Source organism: Loxodonta africana, chromosome 4 (genome assembly GCF_030014295.1).
Source record: "Loxodonta africana isolate mLoxAfr1 chromosome 4, mLoxAfr1.hap2, whole genome shotgun sequence".
NCBI classification, from domain to species: domain Eukaryota; kingdom Metazoa; phylum Chordata; class Mammalia; order Proboscidea; family Elephantidae; genus Loxodonta; species Loxodonta africana.
The window spans coordinates 70,566,522-70,584,832 of NC_087345.1; the positions used below are offsets into that span (position 1 = coordinate 70,566,522).

Genomic DNA, 18,311 nt, shown 5'->3' on the forward strand with positions numbered 1-18,311 from the left:
TATTAACAGCACTAGTTGCTATCAAGTCTATGCTGACTTATGGCCAACCACATGGGTGTCAGAGTAGAACTGCGCTCCACAGAACTTTCAGTGGCTGACTTTCCAGAAGTAGGTTGCCAAAACTTTGTTCCAAGGCCCCCCTGGGTAGACTCAAACTGCCAAACTTTCAGTTAACAGCAGAGTCCTTGACCATTTGCTCCACCTTGGGATGCCAACAGAAACGTGCCTAAATTAAACAATTTGATAAACTAGTATTCTTTTCCTGAATATATTTAAAGCATTACATTTGATTTAGGGGACTACATTTTAGGAGAGCTGTTGATGAAAATTTTCCCACTCACCGTGATGAAAAAAGAAGGTTATTATACTGGCTCTGGGTATTCATTGCATTTTTCAAGGGGAAATAGGGTTGGTGAGCACAATGAGGGCAGGAAGGGCTAAGTTTGGAGTCAAGTAGATGCTGGGTACTAATCCTTCCATATCCTGTAGTGAAAGTTAATGTTAAGATTACAGCATCCCAATAAAGGCCAAAAAAAACCCCAAACCAAAAAACAACAACAACAACAAAAAAAACACCAAACCCATTGCTGTCGAGTAGATTCCAACTCATGGTGACCCTACAGGACAGAGTAGAACTGCCCCATACAGTTTCCTGGGAGTGCCTGGTGGATTCAAACTGCCAACCTTTTAGTTAGCAGCTGTAACTCTTAACCACTACACCACCAGGGGTTCCCCAAAAAAGGCAGGACCCAATAAAGGCAGGAAGAAAGGTTTGGTGCACACTGGCAGGTAAAGAATCCCAAAGAGCCAATGTGCTGCCTGAGGGCAAAGGGAACATGGGGAGATGATGGAAGGAACACATTATAAATATAAATTGTAGTCTTATGACAAGTTAAGAAACAAGGACTATAGCAGCTGCGCATATTTCGTTTTTTTGCTTATTTTGTATTTATTTGTATATATGAACCGATTATTTTTTTCTCTCTCACTTCTCCTGTGTTATACAGAAAATATTCGTGATGTTTACCTTTATTCTTAGAAAATTCAGATGGGGTATGACTAAACTGGAAGAAAAATTAAGGTCACCTAGAGATGAGAATGATGACTGATGAGCCCGTGTCTTTGAGAGAGTAACAGCATCTTCAATTATTTGAGGGAAGCTTGTATGGTATTGTAATTGTTACTGGAAGTTTAAATATGGGGTTGAAGGGTAAGAATAAATGCTGAATAGCCAAAGGGTAGGATTTGTTTATTGGCTCTTAGCTCCATTCTTGACCTTCTGTGCTGTTCTCTGTAGTTCAGAGGGCTGGATGCCTGAAAACTGTATTTCTTAGATGCCCTTCTCAGCCAGCTTCTCATGGAAAGTGGAAGAATGGAGAGGCTTTTTCCTTTCCTGCTTCTTATTGGGCCTCTGGAAGTGACGGTAGCAACAGCACAGGTGGTGGGTCAGTCCATGTTCCTGCTTCTCTCCTTGGAAGCGCAGTTCCAGAAGCATCAGCGGCAGGTTCTCAGCAGCCTCTGCAGCATAATGGTCATGGATTCTGAGTTATAGTTTGTCTTTTTAATCTTTTATCCCTGTGGGTGAGAGCAGCTTCCTGGAGGTATTACTCTGGATAACTTCACAGTTTTCCTTTTTGCTATTCAAGTCCTTCCAACCCTTTGATAACCAGTTCCCAATATTAAATTCTCTCTGTTTGAAATAGAAATCCTTAGGGTTTCTGATCCAGAAGAAACAAAAGCCCAGCCTACACAAACAGAAACATGGAGTAGGGGGATGAGGAAGAAGATGGTGGTTGATGGGCCAGGAAAAAAGACAGACAAATTGGACGGTAGGATGTCTTTACCAGGTCAAAGACCACCTACTGTGATTTCCGATGTGTAGCAGCTTCGGGGTGACAAGGGCCTGGGTGTGGCCTTGTGAAAAGTGGATAAAGAAAAATGGAAGTGTAGTTTCACTATAATCAGTGAGATCTTTTAACTGTGAGACTATGACACCACTTGGTTGATTCAGGTGACTATTGAAATCAAGAAAAACAATGCCAGAATAGGAATTAAGGAAAAAGATGGAGAAATGTTGGAGTATGTCTTCTAAACTACGATGATGATTTCATATTAAAAAACATATTTTAATGGCCAAGATAGGCTACTAATAATCACAGGAATTATTTTTCCCCTCTTCAAACTGCTAGGCCAATGCATAAGGACAATGTCAAAGATTGCTGTGCCTCTTGTCTAAAGCGATAGCCTTAGACTTGGCAGCAGTGAGTTACTATAAACAGTACTTCGCTTTGTAAACACACTGGAATCTTAAAGTTTCCTCCAGGGTTTACAAAATAAAAACACTAAAAGGTCATAGATTAATATTTGCCCTTGGCTGAAGCCATTTCAGCTCTTCTAAAAATTCTTGTGCTACAATCATAAAAGAAAAATATCACAAGATCCAGTGTTTAATGGTCCGGCAATTGCACTATAATTAGCCCATACACTTTTAAAATGACATAAAATTATCATTAGAGAATAATGGGACTAAGAAGACCACCAGAGGTTATTTATACCTCATTCCAATGTGCTGTTTAGAAGTGATTTTATTTTCCATTGTGCTATTCCATGTATTCGATTCCTTAACTTCTCTTTTGCTGAAATCTTTGCAGTGATGGTTTGTGCAGTTGTTATCATCTGGCATTTCCCTTCCAGGAAACTCAAAACAGCACCAACACATTCATTTGGTATCAAAAGAACAAAATGTGTAGCTGTGTTATGCTCTTAAAAACCCATCACTCGCTTATCTTTTAGCTGGATTTGACTAGCAAGTGCTTTTATCATATTTACACATTCTGTAACTTAGTTATGTCCACAAAACAGTCCCTCCAGATAGAACTCATTGGAGTTGGTATTTTACTCTGGAGTATACTTTGCAATTTCGCTTTATAATTAACGCACCATTGTGGACCCCGTTAGCAACGTTACACAGGCTCCATCTCTACCTGCTAGAGGACAGCACTGTATTCAGTCACACTTTCTCTGCACTGTGGCAAGTTTTTTTTTCCAACTGATAAGTACAGTTCAGAGTCTACTAAATTCAGCAAGTCAAAAATTTTACATAGGCTAAAAACTGATAAAACTCATTCTCGTCGAGCCAATTCCAACTCAAAGTGATTCTGGCACAAATCTGGGGAATGGATATTTTATGGTCTAAAAATTGATCTTCCCAAAGATCTTTTAATTTAACTATACATTACTGCTTTAAGTGCTGATTCATAAGTATAAATATTAAGGGTAATTGTTTTTAAAACTTTACCGAAATCAACTAAAAAAAAAAGTGCACTGTGATCTATTCTCCACCCGTCTGTATCTCAGCTTGTCTGGTTTTTGCCTCTTGGATTGCTTTCTTATACGCCCTCTTAAAGCTCATTACTCAAAGGGTACCAGACAAATCCATTTGGTAGCTTCAGTTACTTATTATTTATTAAAAATAATAAAGAGCAATGAAATACAAGCGTTATTACTAGTTGCAGATCATTACCAAGGATACAACTAAGGTAGACAGCAAAGGACAAAGCAAATAGAGAAATTTTTCCAAAATAAAAATAGCTTTATTCTTTTTTGATAATAAAAATGATAAATGCTCATTATAAAAGTTTCACATACATAAAAGTACAAAAAAAAGTAAAGACCACCCCAAATACCACAGACTGGAAAAAAAAAAAAACATTAGCATTTTGGTGAACAACTCTTTATCAAACCTATGTTGTTTTAAAATACCCAATGTTATAAATGGCCTCATATTAAACATGCTATTCTCTAATCTGCTTTCTTCATTCTGCAATATTTCAGGGACGAATTTCCATAGCAATAAACATAGAACTACAAAATTTTTAATGACAGATGCATACTATTCAATTGTATATAAGTGCTATAACTCATTTATTCCACCTTCTATTAGTGAATATTTAGGCTGTTTTCCAATTTTTAACAACATAAATATCATGAAGTACATCTTTGGGCTCATGTTTACACATTTGTGCCATTTTTATTCATTGGGATAAACTCCTAAATAAATTGCTAGGTAAGGGTATCCCCATTACATTTTTGATATAAATGCCTTCTAGAAAGGTTGTATCAATTTTCACTACTGCCAACAGTGAACTAGAAAGCCCGTTCATTTGCCCGTATTCTTGTCAACTGTTTAAATTCTTACCAACCTGGGTGGACAAAATTAATAATAATAATAAACTTATAAACATTCACATTAAGTAGCTATTTTTATTTTCAAATTGGTGATACTTCTACTTTTTAAGTTACTTCTTTCCAGGGCAAACATTCCCTGGACTTGAATGACGAGTTTCAGTTTGTTTTCCCATTCTATCAGTTGTGTGACAAAGGACAAGTGTCAACTTCTTTAAGCATCACATGTAAAACCCATTTCAATAGGTTGTTTAAAGCTTAAGTGATATACGAAAGCACCTAGCACATAACTAGACACATAAAAGTTAACTGAGTCTGAATCTCCTATAGGGGAGCTCTTCCTCCCTCCTTGCCCCCTGATTCAAATTAATATTGATATGTAAATGGGCCAAAAAAGCTCTGGAAATAGTCTCTTGCTATTTATGGAGAGGACCGCAAAAGTTTGCAATGAGGCAGATGACCTCAGTAAGAAGGCCCTTAAGTGAAGGTTTAGTAGACAGTATAGATCTTTGGACTAAAAATACCTCCCAGTAAAATACTTGCAAGTCAAGTCCATGAACAAGCAAATACACATAAATAATTTGGGATAGAAAGGCCAAAACAAAACACAACAGACATTAGTTTATCCTCTGCTAAAATGTTGGTTTATCATTGCTTACATATGGTTCAGGAATATTTTCCGCCATGACGCAAATTTATAAGCAATTTATACTATGTCTAATTCTTCTTTTCAAAGGTATCTCATATATTAATATTTAAAATTAATAATTTCTGTCCAAGAATGGTGACATGAAACCATTTAAGTAAATGACTGATGATAGTCTGAACATTAGACAACCTTTGGGAAAAACCCAGATGAATGTCTTGAAGTACTAAAAAAAAATACTAGATACCAATAATTTTGAAGACAATTTCATTCATTCACTCGACAAATATGTATTGTGCCATATGATGTGCCAGGTACCGGGGATATAAAAACGAGCAGGACATAGCCCCCGCCCTTAAGAAACTTTTAGCTTTGTAGAGGAGAAGAGATAAGTCAACAGGCAAATTCCAGTGCAGTGTGATAGTGAGGTGAATTGCATGTAGGTGCTTCAGGTTCCTTAGAAGCAGCTCGCTGAAGTTTCCATTAGTAGCCAAATATATGCCCTGAAGAAAACATAAGTCAATAGAATAGGGTAACCTGTCATGACTACCAAACAGCATGCTACAGACTAGCTAGTGCATGTGAATAGCAAAGCCATAGGCCACCAAGGGGTCATCAAAACAGGATGAGGAGGAAACATCTCTGGACCTCTTCCAAAGAGCTGGCAGAGAAGCTGGGGCCTACATCCAGAGAACATTCTGAGATAGCACACTGCAATGCAGCAGGGCTCAGGGAAAGCAATCAGTTCGTGTTAAAATTGGGATTAAATCTCTCCCAGGGTTTTTCCTATTCACTCACTCATTTATTCACTCAAATGTAAACACTATGAGGGCAGGAATTTTTGTTGATCTTCACAGTATCCCCAGTTCCTAGAACAGTGCCTGACATAAGGGAGGCCACTGATAAATATTTATTCAATGAATGAATGGATGGATAAATTCATTTAATTCACATCAAATGACTGCAGATGTGGGTGCTTGTAGCAGAGTAGCAGGATGGTGAAAAGGCAGAAGCCATGGGGAGCCCTGTGTGTCTAATGATACATGTGGAATTAGCAAACGACTTTTCACATTCCTTTTCATATGAGTTTGCACCTACAGTGGCTTCTTTGTGCAATGTGGAGTACAAGAAAGAGGAAGGGCTTTGAAGTCAATGGATGTGTGTCCAAATTCTGATCCCTCCAGATCCTGGGAGGACCTTAGACAAGTTACTTAACCTCCTTGTGTCAGTTTCCTCACCTATAAAATGGGATCCATACCTTCAGGGTGATTTGAGCTTTAAACAGGAAAAAAATTAAGTTCCTGACACAGTTACCTTCACTTCACCCCAGAGACTGGGTTGTGCAGGACTCTGGAAGAGGTGTGGGCCTCCAATTCCCTGGATAACTCTCCTGGAATGCTTCTCCAGTACTGTTTTCTATTTTCTTTTAATCCCTTCTCTTTCCAATAAGCCATCTCTAAGAAGACTTCCTTACCCCCTCTAAAGTGCACAGTAATCTCTGCCTCCTTCTTGCTCTTTTCAGCACTTACTTTCAGTTCCACTGGTTTGTGGTTCAAATGACAGATGACACCAAAGTTAACTGTTAACTTAGGTATATGCCTTTTTTCCCTTACTAAATAGCTTGCTCCTTACTTGTTAACTTGGTAGCTAACACAAGTGCCTTGATTCTAGTGTTGTTCTTGTAAGGTGCCATTGAGCTGATATCGACTCACAGTGACCTCATGTGACAAAGTAGAACTGCCCTGAAGGGTTTTCTAGGCTGTAAGCTTTATGGGAGCAGACCATCAGAGCTGCTAAGCAAGTTCTAACTGCCAACCTTTCAGTCAGCAGCTGAGCACTTATCCGTTGTGCCATCAGGGCTTCTTTTTGATTATAGCAGATGCTCAGTAAATGCTACTCGTGATAAGCCTCACTTCCTATACAACCTCACGCCGGGTCATAAAAGTTGTTTTATACAGGCTGATGTATTACCCCATAAAACTCCACTATTACGCAGTGAGTCACAGATCATTAAAACAGCTCTCAAGAGGTCAATAAAATTGATTACGTCAGAAATTACAAACCTATTTTCAAAAACAAAATAAAACAACAACAACAAAAAAACATTTTCTCCATGTTTTGGGCATTATAAATGGGACAAAAGGCCTAACAGCATAATAAATAGGACTTGCCTGGAGGATTGCCCATGGTGTGTTACAAGGATGAAGACGAGTGAAATTCTTTACTACTTCATATTTGCTGATCAGAAGAAACACTCATTCTTGTTTTGTGTGTGTGTGTCTGTGTGTGTGTGCATTTTAGTCTCCACATCATAAAACCATAAAGATATCCTCCTATTACCTATAGCAGTATGGAAGACTTAATTTCTAACGATTGACATTTATTAAAGCACCCACTAGAAGGCAAGTCTGGTCAGGAGGACTGGATCACTCAATAGAAGATTCTGGTATTCCCAGCCATAGGGGCATCTGTTCACCGTATCATTAATCAGGTCACTTCCAGCTAGTATGACTTGGTCTTTAAGTCATCCAAACAGATCCTAGCAGGGTGATCTAGTCAATAAGATCATTGGCCAATAATATTTTTAGAGCTCTGCCTTAGTCATCTAGTGCTGCTATAACAGAAATACCACAGTGGATGACTTTAACAAACAAAATTACATTTTCTCACAGTTTACGAGGCTAGAAGTCCAATTTACAGTGCCTGCTCCTGGGGAAGGCTTTCCCTCTCTGTCAGCTCTGAAGGAATGTCCTTGTCTTTTGAGCTTCGGCTCCTTGGCAAACTTCACGTGGCTTGAAATCTCTCTTCCCTCACCTCTTCTCCTTCTGCTTGTTTAATTTTTTTATATCTCAAAAGAGATTGACTCAAAATACTCCCTACATTAATCTTGCCTCATAAACATAACAAAGATAACACATTCCCAAATTGGATAACCACAGGCATAAAAAAACAAAACCAAAACAGTTGCCGTTGAGTTGATTCTGACTCACAGGTTAGGATTTACAACACATATTTTGGAGGGACATAATTCAACCCATAACAAGCTCCTACTGTATGTTAAGCAGCATCCTAGATAACAGGGTGAATATAAAAGAATTAAAAGAAATGGTTCTTTTCTAAAAAACATACGACCTAGATGGAAAGGCAGAACACCCTGACCTGTACCAATGTGAGAACACTCTAAGGAAGTGGTTCTCAAAGTGTAAGCCCCGTATCAGCAACATCACCAACACCTGGGAATGTGTTAGAAAGGCAAATTTCTCACCTCACACCTAAGACATCAGAAACTGGGTTGTGTTTTTAACAGGTGTTCTAAGTTATTTTGCTGTGTGCTAAACTTTGAGAACCACTGCTTTAAAGTGACTAAGCATGTTCAAAGCAGCGTAACACCAACTGGTGACACACGTGCTGAGTAATAGCTCAAGCCAACCAAACCAAACCCGTTGCCGTCAAGTCAATTCCAACTCATAGTGACCCTATAGGACAGAGTAACTGCCCCCTGGGGTTTCCAAAGCTGTAGATCTTTACAGAAGCAGACTGCCACGTCCTTGTCCCTCAGAGTAGCTGGTGGGTTCGAACTGATGACATTTTGGTTAGCAGCCAAGTGCCTTAACCACTGTGCCACCAGGGCTCCTTGAATAATAGCTCAGCCTGATGTTAATCAAAGCTTCTTTAACGACCCTTCACTGAAGGTACTGGGTAGGTCCAGATTCAAAGTGAAAAAGAGTTTCTTGAGTCAATTCTTGATTATCTCTTCTGTGAATTATTTGTGGCAACTTCACATGATTCTAATTTCCCCAAGTCAGCCGAGACACTTTTTCAGACCAGTCAAAATAAGCAAAATGGTAATTACTTTAAAAGACATCTATTAATATTTACAAATGAAGACCTTTCCTACAACCTTTGCAAGAAAGGAAACCAAACAATCAAATCCAACAAAACATTAGCAGAACAAAAACTCACACTGATGACTAGCTGGAAGAAGACATTAGAATTCAGTCCCTTTTTAATAGGTTTTGAGTGTTTTGTGTGTCTTAAGTCATAGGTCATGATCTCAAGTGAGTTTGAATGGCTCTAATTGTTTTCTCCATAATTTAATTTGGGTTTGATCATGAGGCAATTATCCTGATGAAACTATTTTTTAAGCCACTCTGTTTTGGGGGCTGGGAAGGAAAGAGTGGAATTGTCTAGATTGCTTATCCACACCATCCAAACTCACCATCAAATCATTGTCTTGGCATTACCTATGAGGCAATACCTGCCCAAGATGATACATATAGACAGGGGACTCAACATAACTTGCTCTTTATCTTCTGGTGAAATCCAGTGCTTTTCTACTGTTCACATTCATTCCAGGAAAATTCAAAGGAGCAGCCCTACTCCACCAGCCCAGTCCCATGAGAATCGGCGGCAGCCTCTGAAGAAGTGTCCACATTCATATCACAGGCCCCTAAGTCCTGGGATGGTGCTTCATGCTTTGGGGACCAACTTTTTTCACAAGAACCACGTGTGTTGCAAGCATCCTCATTTCTCCAGCTCCCCGCCTTTCCATCAAAGCCTAGAAATGTAACCTCAGACTGGCTGCATTCAAAAGGAATTTTCTGAGTCATTCTATCTTCTCTCAAGTCTTTACCATGAGGCAGTGAACGAATATTCTGGTTTTCATCATCTTCCACGGGAATACTTGGTACATTATCCAAGAAAAGAGGAGAAGGACACCGGAAGGACTTTAGCGATGTAGGAGGGTCTTCCGCAAAATATAAGCTGGCTTGAGTACTTTCAAGAGTATTTAGGACCTGATTAACAAAGAAACAAACACCGAGTTAAGCTTGAATAACTTTTCTTGTTTCCTTTCTTAGTCTTCCTACTGAAATATTTTCCCTCACTTTCATGAGATAAGTTCAACTATAGAATTTTGAACTAGAAGAGACCTTAAGGATTAGCCGCTATTGTTATTACCTGCTATCAAGTTGGCCCCTGACTCATGGTGGCCAAATGCACAACAGAATGAAAATTTGCTTGGTCCTGCACCATCCTCATGATGGGCTGCAGACTGGAACACCGTAACCCATAGGGTTTCCATTGGCTGATTTTTGGAAGTAGATGGCCAGGCCTTTCTTCCTAATCTGTCTTAGTCTGGATACACTACTAAAACCCAGCAACACACAAACCTCCACTGACAGGTGAGTGGTGACTGCACTTGAGGTGCATTGGCCAGGAATTGAAACCAGGTCTCCCATATGGAAGACAAGAATTCTACCACTGAACCATCAACGCCCCCAAAGATTAACTAAACCTCTTCCTTTTAATGATGAATAAATTAAGTGGCTTGATGCAAACTATAAAGTAAACTGCACTGAATTAAATATCAAGAGACTTGAATGTTAGTCCTAGGCTTGCCACTACCCCCTTCGTGATCTTGGGTGAGTCTATTTACATTTTTTACTTCAATCATAATATATGGAGGATTGGGGTGGGAGGTGGGGTGGACCAGACCCAATCTGTAGTTCTCAAATGCCAGTTGGTGTATTGTTGAGTCAGTATTATCTAGGGAACTTTCTTATGATACAGCTCCCTTAGACCCATTCTAGAGATGCTCATTCCAAAAAACCTGAAGGTTGGGACCCAGAGATTTATACTTTAAAAACTCCTCGGTTGATATGAATATGCAACTCAATTTGAGAACCCTAGGCCGAAGATAATATAACATATAACATACCTTCACACACACAAATGCACACACACACTTTTTAATAACACAGAAAGCTTTATAATTTACAAAGTGGATTTACAAACATTACCTCATTTAGTCTTCACATAACATTATTATTCTCATTTTATAGATAGTAAAGCTAGGGCTCACAAAAGGTAATCAACATCTGCCTGACCTCAGATCACCTGGTTTCCAATTCCATGTTCCCTCCACTAAACATCTCATAGGTCTTTTCTGGGCCCAAGATTCCAGGTCACACAGCTCTTATTGGTGATATCAGTCCTGGAATACAGGTCTCCTGACTTCCAGGAAACCTTGGTGGCGTAGTGGTTAAGTGTTACGGCTGCTAACCAAAGGGTCTTCAGTTCAAATCTGCCAGGCGCTCCTTGGAAACTATATGGGGCAGTTCTACTCTGTCCTATAGGGTTGCTGTGAGTCGGAATCGACTCGACGGCACTGGGTGTGTGTGTGGTGTGTGACTCCCAGGCCAAGGCTCCTCTACAGTCTGATCATGTCAACTCCTTGTTTCAAACCTTCCATGGCTCTACAATGGACTCGGGATAAAATCTAAACTTCTATCATGGATTTCATGCCCCTTTATCACCTAGAACCTTCTAGTACTTCAACCACTATAGCCATTCCCTCACTCCCATTCCACTTTCTCTTGCAGTCTTAACGCCATGAAACATCCTTATTGCTGCCTAAATCCAACGTGTTCTTCAGGTCATAATTTAAACTGTCACCTCCCTTTACGAAGCTTCCTTGAGTTCCACAGGCTACTAGGTATTCTGACTCTATGCTCCACTATCAGCCTGGACTTCCATCTATCATAATGCTTATCTCGTGTTCTGAAATTCCATGTTTATTGTTCTGACTAGCCCTCTGGACATGAGGGCCGGAACTGGATTTGATCACTGAGGTATCCCCAGTACACAGTATGGCAAATATAATACAAAAAATACAAAGTAGTCACTAAATAAATATTTCTTGAATAAATAGACAAATAAATCAACGGATATTATATTCAACTACTCACCTATGTCTTTTTACTAAATCTTTTACGATGTCCTGGTTTCACCCAATAAATGACCTCTACCAGGATCTAGTGGCGTAGTAGTTAAGAGCTACAGCTGTCAACCAAAAGGTTTACAGTTCAAATGCACCAGGTGCTCCCTGGAAACTCTATGGGGGTAGTTCTACTCTGTCCTACAGGGTTGCTATGAGTTGGAATCGACTTGATAGCAACAGGTTTGGTTTTTGGTTTACCAGGGTACCAAATGATAGGATTTTTTGATCTCGAAAAGCTATCTATTAGGTTGGAATTCTCTGTTGGGGGCTGGATTTGTCTCTCAATAAAGAATTCACTTAGATATACAATTAATCCAATTTAAATTTTCCATGGTTCTGTGGGTGCAATTTTGGATAAAATCATGTGTATACGTACTTCATCCATCAGTGGCCTTAACTTGGCCCTTGTTGTAGCACACTGGCATGCCAAAGAGAATAGCTTGGCAGAGAAATTCCGAGGACATGGGTCTACTTTCTTATCTAAAAATGAAAGACATGAATCAAGGCCTCTCTTCTCCATCAGTTCCATAAGAAGATCCCTCTAGGAAGAGAAGGAGACAACCTTATCATACAGGACTCTTTCAGAAAAATGACCGAGAGATAGATGCAGAGACGAAGAAATTCTTACCAACTGGATATGTTTTGGATCATCTAACACCACTTTACAACCTGTCAGAACCTCCATTATTACCTACAAGGAATATAGAGAAAGTTAGGCTATATCTTAATACAACACAAATAGCAGTTGCAACTATTAACCATGACAATGAAGAGTTCATTTTAATTAATCACTTTATGTTTTATTACTGAATTAAATGTATTCAGAATTAATGTATAAGACGAGTAATAGGAATTAAGTCTAAGTTACAGGCCTTTAAAAAATTCTTATTAGAATTTAGAATATTCTTGGTGATAAGCTCTCCCCCTTTGTTAACTGGTAGTTGGCACTTACAATTCCAAAGCTGTAGACGTCTGTTTTAATGGAAAGTTTGCCCTGTCTGATATACTCTTCCGGCATGTACCACAGATGTTTACTGCTGCTGTTGTTCATGTTTATGGTAGAGCTCTGATGTTCTAGGTGGGGTCGGAAGTGTGCCATGCCAAAATCAGTTAGTTTGGGTTGAAACTGATCATCCAAAAGTATGTTTGCACTAAATTGTGATCAAGCACAAATAAGACAAAAGATCATAAAGGCATTTCAGTGAAAAGCGACATGACCAGCTTACCTTCATAGCTGGTTAATTCCAAACATTGACAAAATAAAGCAAAACATAATTTCTCATGAACTAGAAGACATTTACTCATTTTTCTTAAAGAATAAATTCAAAAGTTATAGAAAATCTAAAATAGAAACTTGACCTAGGAATAACGGTCATTTAAAATTTACAGAAGGAGCCCTGGTGGTACAGTGGTTAAGGGTTAAGCTGCTAACCAAGAGGTCAGTGGTTCGAATCCACCAGCTGCTTTACAGGAGAAAGATGTGGCAGTCTGCTTTTATAAAAATCACAGCCTAGGAAAACCTATGGTGCAGTTCTCCTCTGTCTTATAGGTGTGCTATGAGTCTGAATTAACTTAATGGCAACAGGTTTGGTTTTGTTTAAAATTTACAGATACATATTTAGAGTTGATGGATAAAGTTGATGCTTTGTCAGTAGGAGAAACTATAGTTAACCAAAAGAGCCTTCCTTCAGCTCTTTTTTAGAAGTAATGAAAACATTAACTGATTTTTAATCAGCTGATCAATTAAGTGTCCACATTGCCAAGGATTTCACTCTTCTTGGATCAACAATCAATGCCCATGGAAGTAGCAGTCAAGAAATCAAATGACCTTTTTAAAGCATTAAAAGCAAAGATGTCACTTTGATGACTAAGGTGCACCTGACCTAAGCCATAGTATTTTCAACCACCTCATACACATGCAAAAGCTGGATGAAGAAAAAGGAAGACAAAAGAATTGACATGTTCGAATTGTGGTGTTGGCAAAGAATACTGAATATACCAGGAACTGCCAGAAGAATGAACAAATCTGCCTTGGAGGAAGTACAGCCAGAATACTCCTTAGAAGTGAGGATGGTGAGACTTTGTCTTACTTTGGACATGTTATCAGGAGGGACCAAGAGCCGGAGAAAGATATCATGCATGATAAAATAAAGGCTCAGCAAAAAAGAGGGGGGCCCTCAATGAGATGGACTGATAAAGTGGCTGCAACAATGGGCTCATACATAGCAACAATTGTGAGGATGGCACAGGACTAAGCAACGTTTCTTTCTGTTATACACAATGTGGCTTTGAACTGCAGCCAACTTGATGGCATCTAACAACAACAATGTACATAGAACTGTGCTGTGGAATGCTAGGCTTATCAGCACAAAGCCACTGACCTGGAGTGATTTGAAGAATCGTAAGTAGCCCCTGCCTTAATGATAACCCTGACATCACTGTTCCATCACTACGGCTTTTCTGTTTTTGAGTTATTTAAATACTAACATTCGTAGAAGCAAAGGGAAAGTGCTTAGAGTTAGTTTATGCTGTTGTTGTTGTTAGGTGCTGTCGAGTCGGTTCCAACTCATAGCAACCCTATGCACAACAGAACAAAACACTGCCTGGTCCTGCACCATCCTTACAATCGTTGTTATGCTTGAGGTCATTGTTGCAGCCACTATGTCAATCCACCTCGTTGAGGGTCTTCCTCTTTTCCGCTGACCCTGTACTCTGCCAAGCATGATGTCCTTCTCCAGGGACTCATCTCTCCTGACAACACGTCCAAAGTATGTAAGACGCACTCTCGCCATCCTTGTCTCTAAGGAGCATTCTGGCCACACTTCTTCCAAGACAGATTTGTTCATTCTTTTGGCAGTCCATAGTATATTCAATATTCTTTGCCAACACCACAATTCAAAGGTGTCAACTCTTCTTCGGTCTTCCTTAGTCATTGTCCAGCTTTCACATGCATATGATGCAATTGAAAATACCATGGCTTGGGTCAGGCGCACCCTAATCTTCAGGGTGACATCTTTGCTCTTCAACACTTTAAAGAGGTCCTTTGCAACAGATTTACCCAATGCAAAGCATCTTTTGATTTCTTGACTGCTGCTTCCATGGCTGTTGATTGTGGATCCGAGTAAAATGAAATCCTTGACAACGTCAATCTTTTCTCCACTTATCATGATGTTGCTCATTGCTCCAGTTGTGAGGATTTTTGTTTTATGTTGAGGTGCAATCCATACTGAAGGCTGTGGTCTTTGATCTTCATTAGTAAGTGCTTCAGGTCCTCTTCACTTTCAGCAAGCAAGGCAATGTCATCTGCATAACGCGGCTTGTTAATGAGTCTTCCTCCAATCCTGATGCCCCATTCTTCTTCATATAGTCCAGCTTCTCGTATTATTTGTTCAGCATAAAGATTAGATAGGTATGGTGAAAGAATACAACCCTGACACACACCTTTCCTGAATTTAAACCAATCAGTATCCCTTTGTTCTCTCCGAACAACCGCCTCTTGATCTATGTAAAGGTTCCACATGAGCACAATTAAGTGTTCTGGAATTCCCATTCTTCGCAGTGTTATCCATAGTTTGTTATGATCCACACAGTCGAATGCCTTTGCACAGTCAAGAAAACACAGGTAAACATCCTTCTGGTGTTCTCTGCTTTCAGCCAGGATCCATCTGACATCAGCAATGACATCCCTGGTTCCGCGTCCTCTTCTGAAACTGCCCTGAATTTCTGGCAGTTCCCTGTCGATGTACTGCTGCAGCCATTTTTGAATGATCTTCAGCAAAATTTTGCTTGCATGTGATATTAATGACATTGTTCTATAATTTCCACGTTCAGTTTGATCACCTTTCTTGGGAACAGGCATAAATATGGATCTCTTCCAGTCAGTTGGCCAGGAAGCTGTCTTCCATATTTCTTGGCATAGACGAGTGAGCACCTCCAGCGCTGCATCTCTTTGTTGAAACATCTCAATTGATATTCCATCAACTCCTGGAGCCTTGTTTTTTGCCAATGCCTTCAGAGCAGCTTGGACTTCTTCCTTCAGTACCATCGGTTCCTGATCATATGCCACCTCTTGAAATGGTTGAATATCGACTAATTCTTTTTGGTATAATGACTGTGTGTATTCCTTCCATCTTCTTTTGATGCTTCCTGCATCATTTAATATTTTCCCCATGGAATCCTTCACTATTGCAACTCAAGGCTTAAATTTTTTCTTCAGTTCTTTCAGCTTGAGAAATGCTGAGTTTGTTCTTCCTTTTTGGTTTTCCATCTCCAGCTCTTTGCACGTCATTATAATACTTTGTCTTCTCAAGCTGCCCTTTGAAATCTTCTGTTCAGTTCTTTTACTTCATCAATTCTTCCTTTTGTTTTAGCTGCTCGGCGCTCAAGAGCAAGTTTCAGAGTCTCCTCTGACATCCATCTTGGTCTTTTCTTTCTTTTCAGTGACCTCTTGCTTTCTTCATGGATGATGTCCTTGATGTCATTCCACAACTCGTCTGGTCTTTGGTCACTAGCGTTCAATGCGTCACATCTATTCTTAAGATGGTCTCTAAATTCAGGTGGGATACACTCCAGATCATATTTTGGCTCTTGTGGACTTGCTCTGATTTTCTTCAGTTTCAGCTTGAACTTGCATATGAGCAATTGATGGTCTGTTCCACAGTAGGCCCCTGGCCTTGGTCTGACTGATGATATTGAGCTTTTCCATCATCTCTTTCCACAGATGTAGTCAATTTGATTTCTGTGTGTTCCATCTGGAGAGGTCCATGTGTATAGTCACCATTTATGTTGGTGAAAGAAGGTATTTGCAATGAAGAAGTCGTTGGTCTTGCAAAATTCTATCATTCGATCTCTGGCATTGTTTCGATCACCAAGGCCGTGTTTTCCAACTACTGTTTCCAACTTTCGCATTTGAATAGTCAGGAATTATCAATGGATCTTGATTCCATGTTTGATCAATTTCAGACTGCAGCAGCCGATAAAAATCTTCTATGTCTTCATCTTTGGCCCTAGTGGTTGGTGCGTAAATTTGAATAACAGTTGTATTAACCGGTCTTCTTTGTAGGCATATGGATATTATCCTATCACTGACAGTGTTGTACTAAAGGACAAATCTTGAAACGTTCTTTTTGACGATGAATGCAACACCATTCCTCTTTGAGTTGTCATTCTCAGCATAGTAGACTATATGATTGTCCAATTCAAAATGGCCAATTCCAGTCCATTTCAGCTCACTAACACCTAGGATATCGATGTTTATGAGTTCCATTTCATTTTTGACGATATCCAATTTTCCTAGATTCATACTTCGTACATTCCAGGTTCTGATTATTAATGGATGTTTGCAGCTGTTTCTTCTTATTTTGAGTCATGCCACATCAGCAGATGAAGGTCCTGAAAGCTTTACTCCCTCCACGTCATTACGGTCGACTCTACTTTGAAGAGGCTGCTCTTCCCCAGTCATCTTTTGAGTGCCTTCCAACCTGGGGGGCTCATCTTCCGGCACTGTTATGAGATAATGTTCCGCTGCTATTCATAAGGTTTTCACTGGCTAATGCTTTTCAGAAGTAGACTGCCGGGTCCTTCTTCCTAGTCTGTCTTAGTCTGGAAGCTGAGCTGAAACCTGTCCTTCATGGGTGACCCTACTGGTATCTGAATACCGGTGGCATAGCTTCCAGCATCACAGCAACAGACAAGCCCCCACAGTACGACACACTGACAGACACATGGTGGGGGGGTTTATGCTGTAGTCACTTAAAAACCTTGATAATCACATAACATCTTGGCCAAGAGTAAGGATCAGCTTACTATTACCTCAGAAGGGCTGTCTTAGCAGAGATGGGAAAGGACAAACCAAGAGGGAGACACATTCCACATGCCCCAGCTCTGCCTTTTCCTTGCTGGGTGACTGTTGGTGGGTTACTTTACCCCAGAAGCCTCAATTTCCTCTTTTCTCACATGTGAAATTGAGGGAAACAACGAAACTTATAGGACTGATATGGACAATATAAAGTGCACAGCCTAGTGCCTAATGCTGAGCTAAAGGAGGCTGACGATTGCGAGGCATTGGCGGTTCAGCCGTAGAATTTTTGCCTTCCATGTGGGAGATCTGGGTTTGATTTCTGGGCAGTGTATCTCGTGTGCAGCCACCACCCGTCTGTCAGTGGAGGCCACTCTGTTGCTATGATGCTGAACAGGTTTCAGCGGAACTTCTAGACTAAAATAGGCTAGGAAAAAAGGCCTGATGGTCTACTTCTGAAAATCAGCCAATGAAAACCCTATGAATCACAATGGTCTGATCCACAAAGTATCATAGGGATGGTGCAGGACCAGGTAGCATTTCATTCTGTTGGGTATGGGGTCATCACAAGTCAGAGGCGACGCGAAAGCAGCTAACAATCACGAAGATGACAATTAGTAAACAGTCATAAGAGAGCAGATGGCTATTGACAGAGAAGGTGGGTAGGCCAAGAAAAATTTGCCTTCTTCTCAATTCTCCTTAAGGCTATTCAAGGCTTGCTTTTTGTACCACCCACCCAAGGTGTCAGTAGGTATATTTATAGTACTCCATATTATTATTAAAAATGGTAATAGATACTGGATAAGAACAATGAATTCTCAATTCTGAAGCAAATAGTGGATCTTACAAAAAGTCCCAGAGGTCTTGCTGTTCCTGTATGAGCAGGCCAACAGGCAGTTCCA

The 18,311-nt window shown here is 39.9% G+C and overlaps 1 protein-coding gene across 2 annotated transcripts in view; it reads right to left on the reverse strand.

Moving 5' to 3' along the window:
- Positions 1-3,482: 3,482 nt before the first annotated feature.
- Positions 3,483-18,311, reverse strand: part of IRAK3 (interleukin 1 receptor associated kinase 3) — a 79,143-nt gene continuing 64,314 nt past the window's right edge. Inside the window, exons 9-12 of one of the 2 annotated variants that reach the window (XM_003405583.4) lie at positions 12,565-12,763; positions 12,241-12,303; positions 11,989-12,153; positions 3,483-9,627 (exon numbers count right to left, since the gene is read on the reverse strand). In XM_003405583.4, the coding sequence (XP_003405631.3) occupies positions 9,208-9,627; positions 11,989-12,153; positions 12,241-12,303; positions 12,565-12,763 (847 nt within the window). In that variant the 3' untranslated portion in view covers positions 3,483-9,207. The remainder of the gene's footprint in view (positions 9,628-11,988; positions 12,154-12,240; positions 12,304-12,564; positions 12,764-18,311) is intronic. The other variant, XR_002787813.2, reaches the window with a different exon arrangement.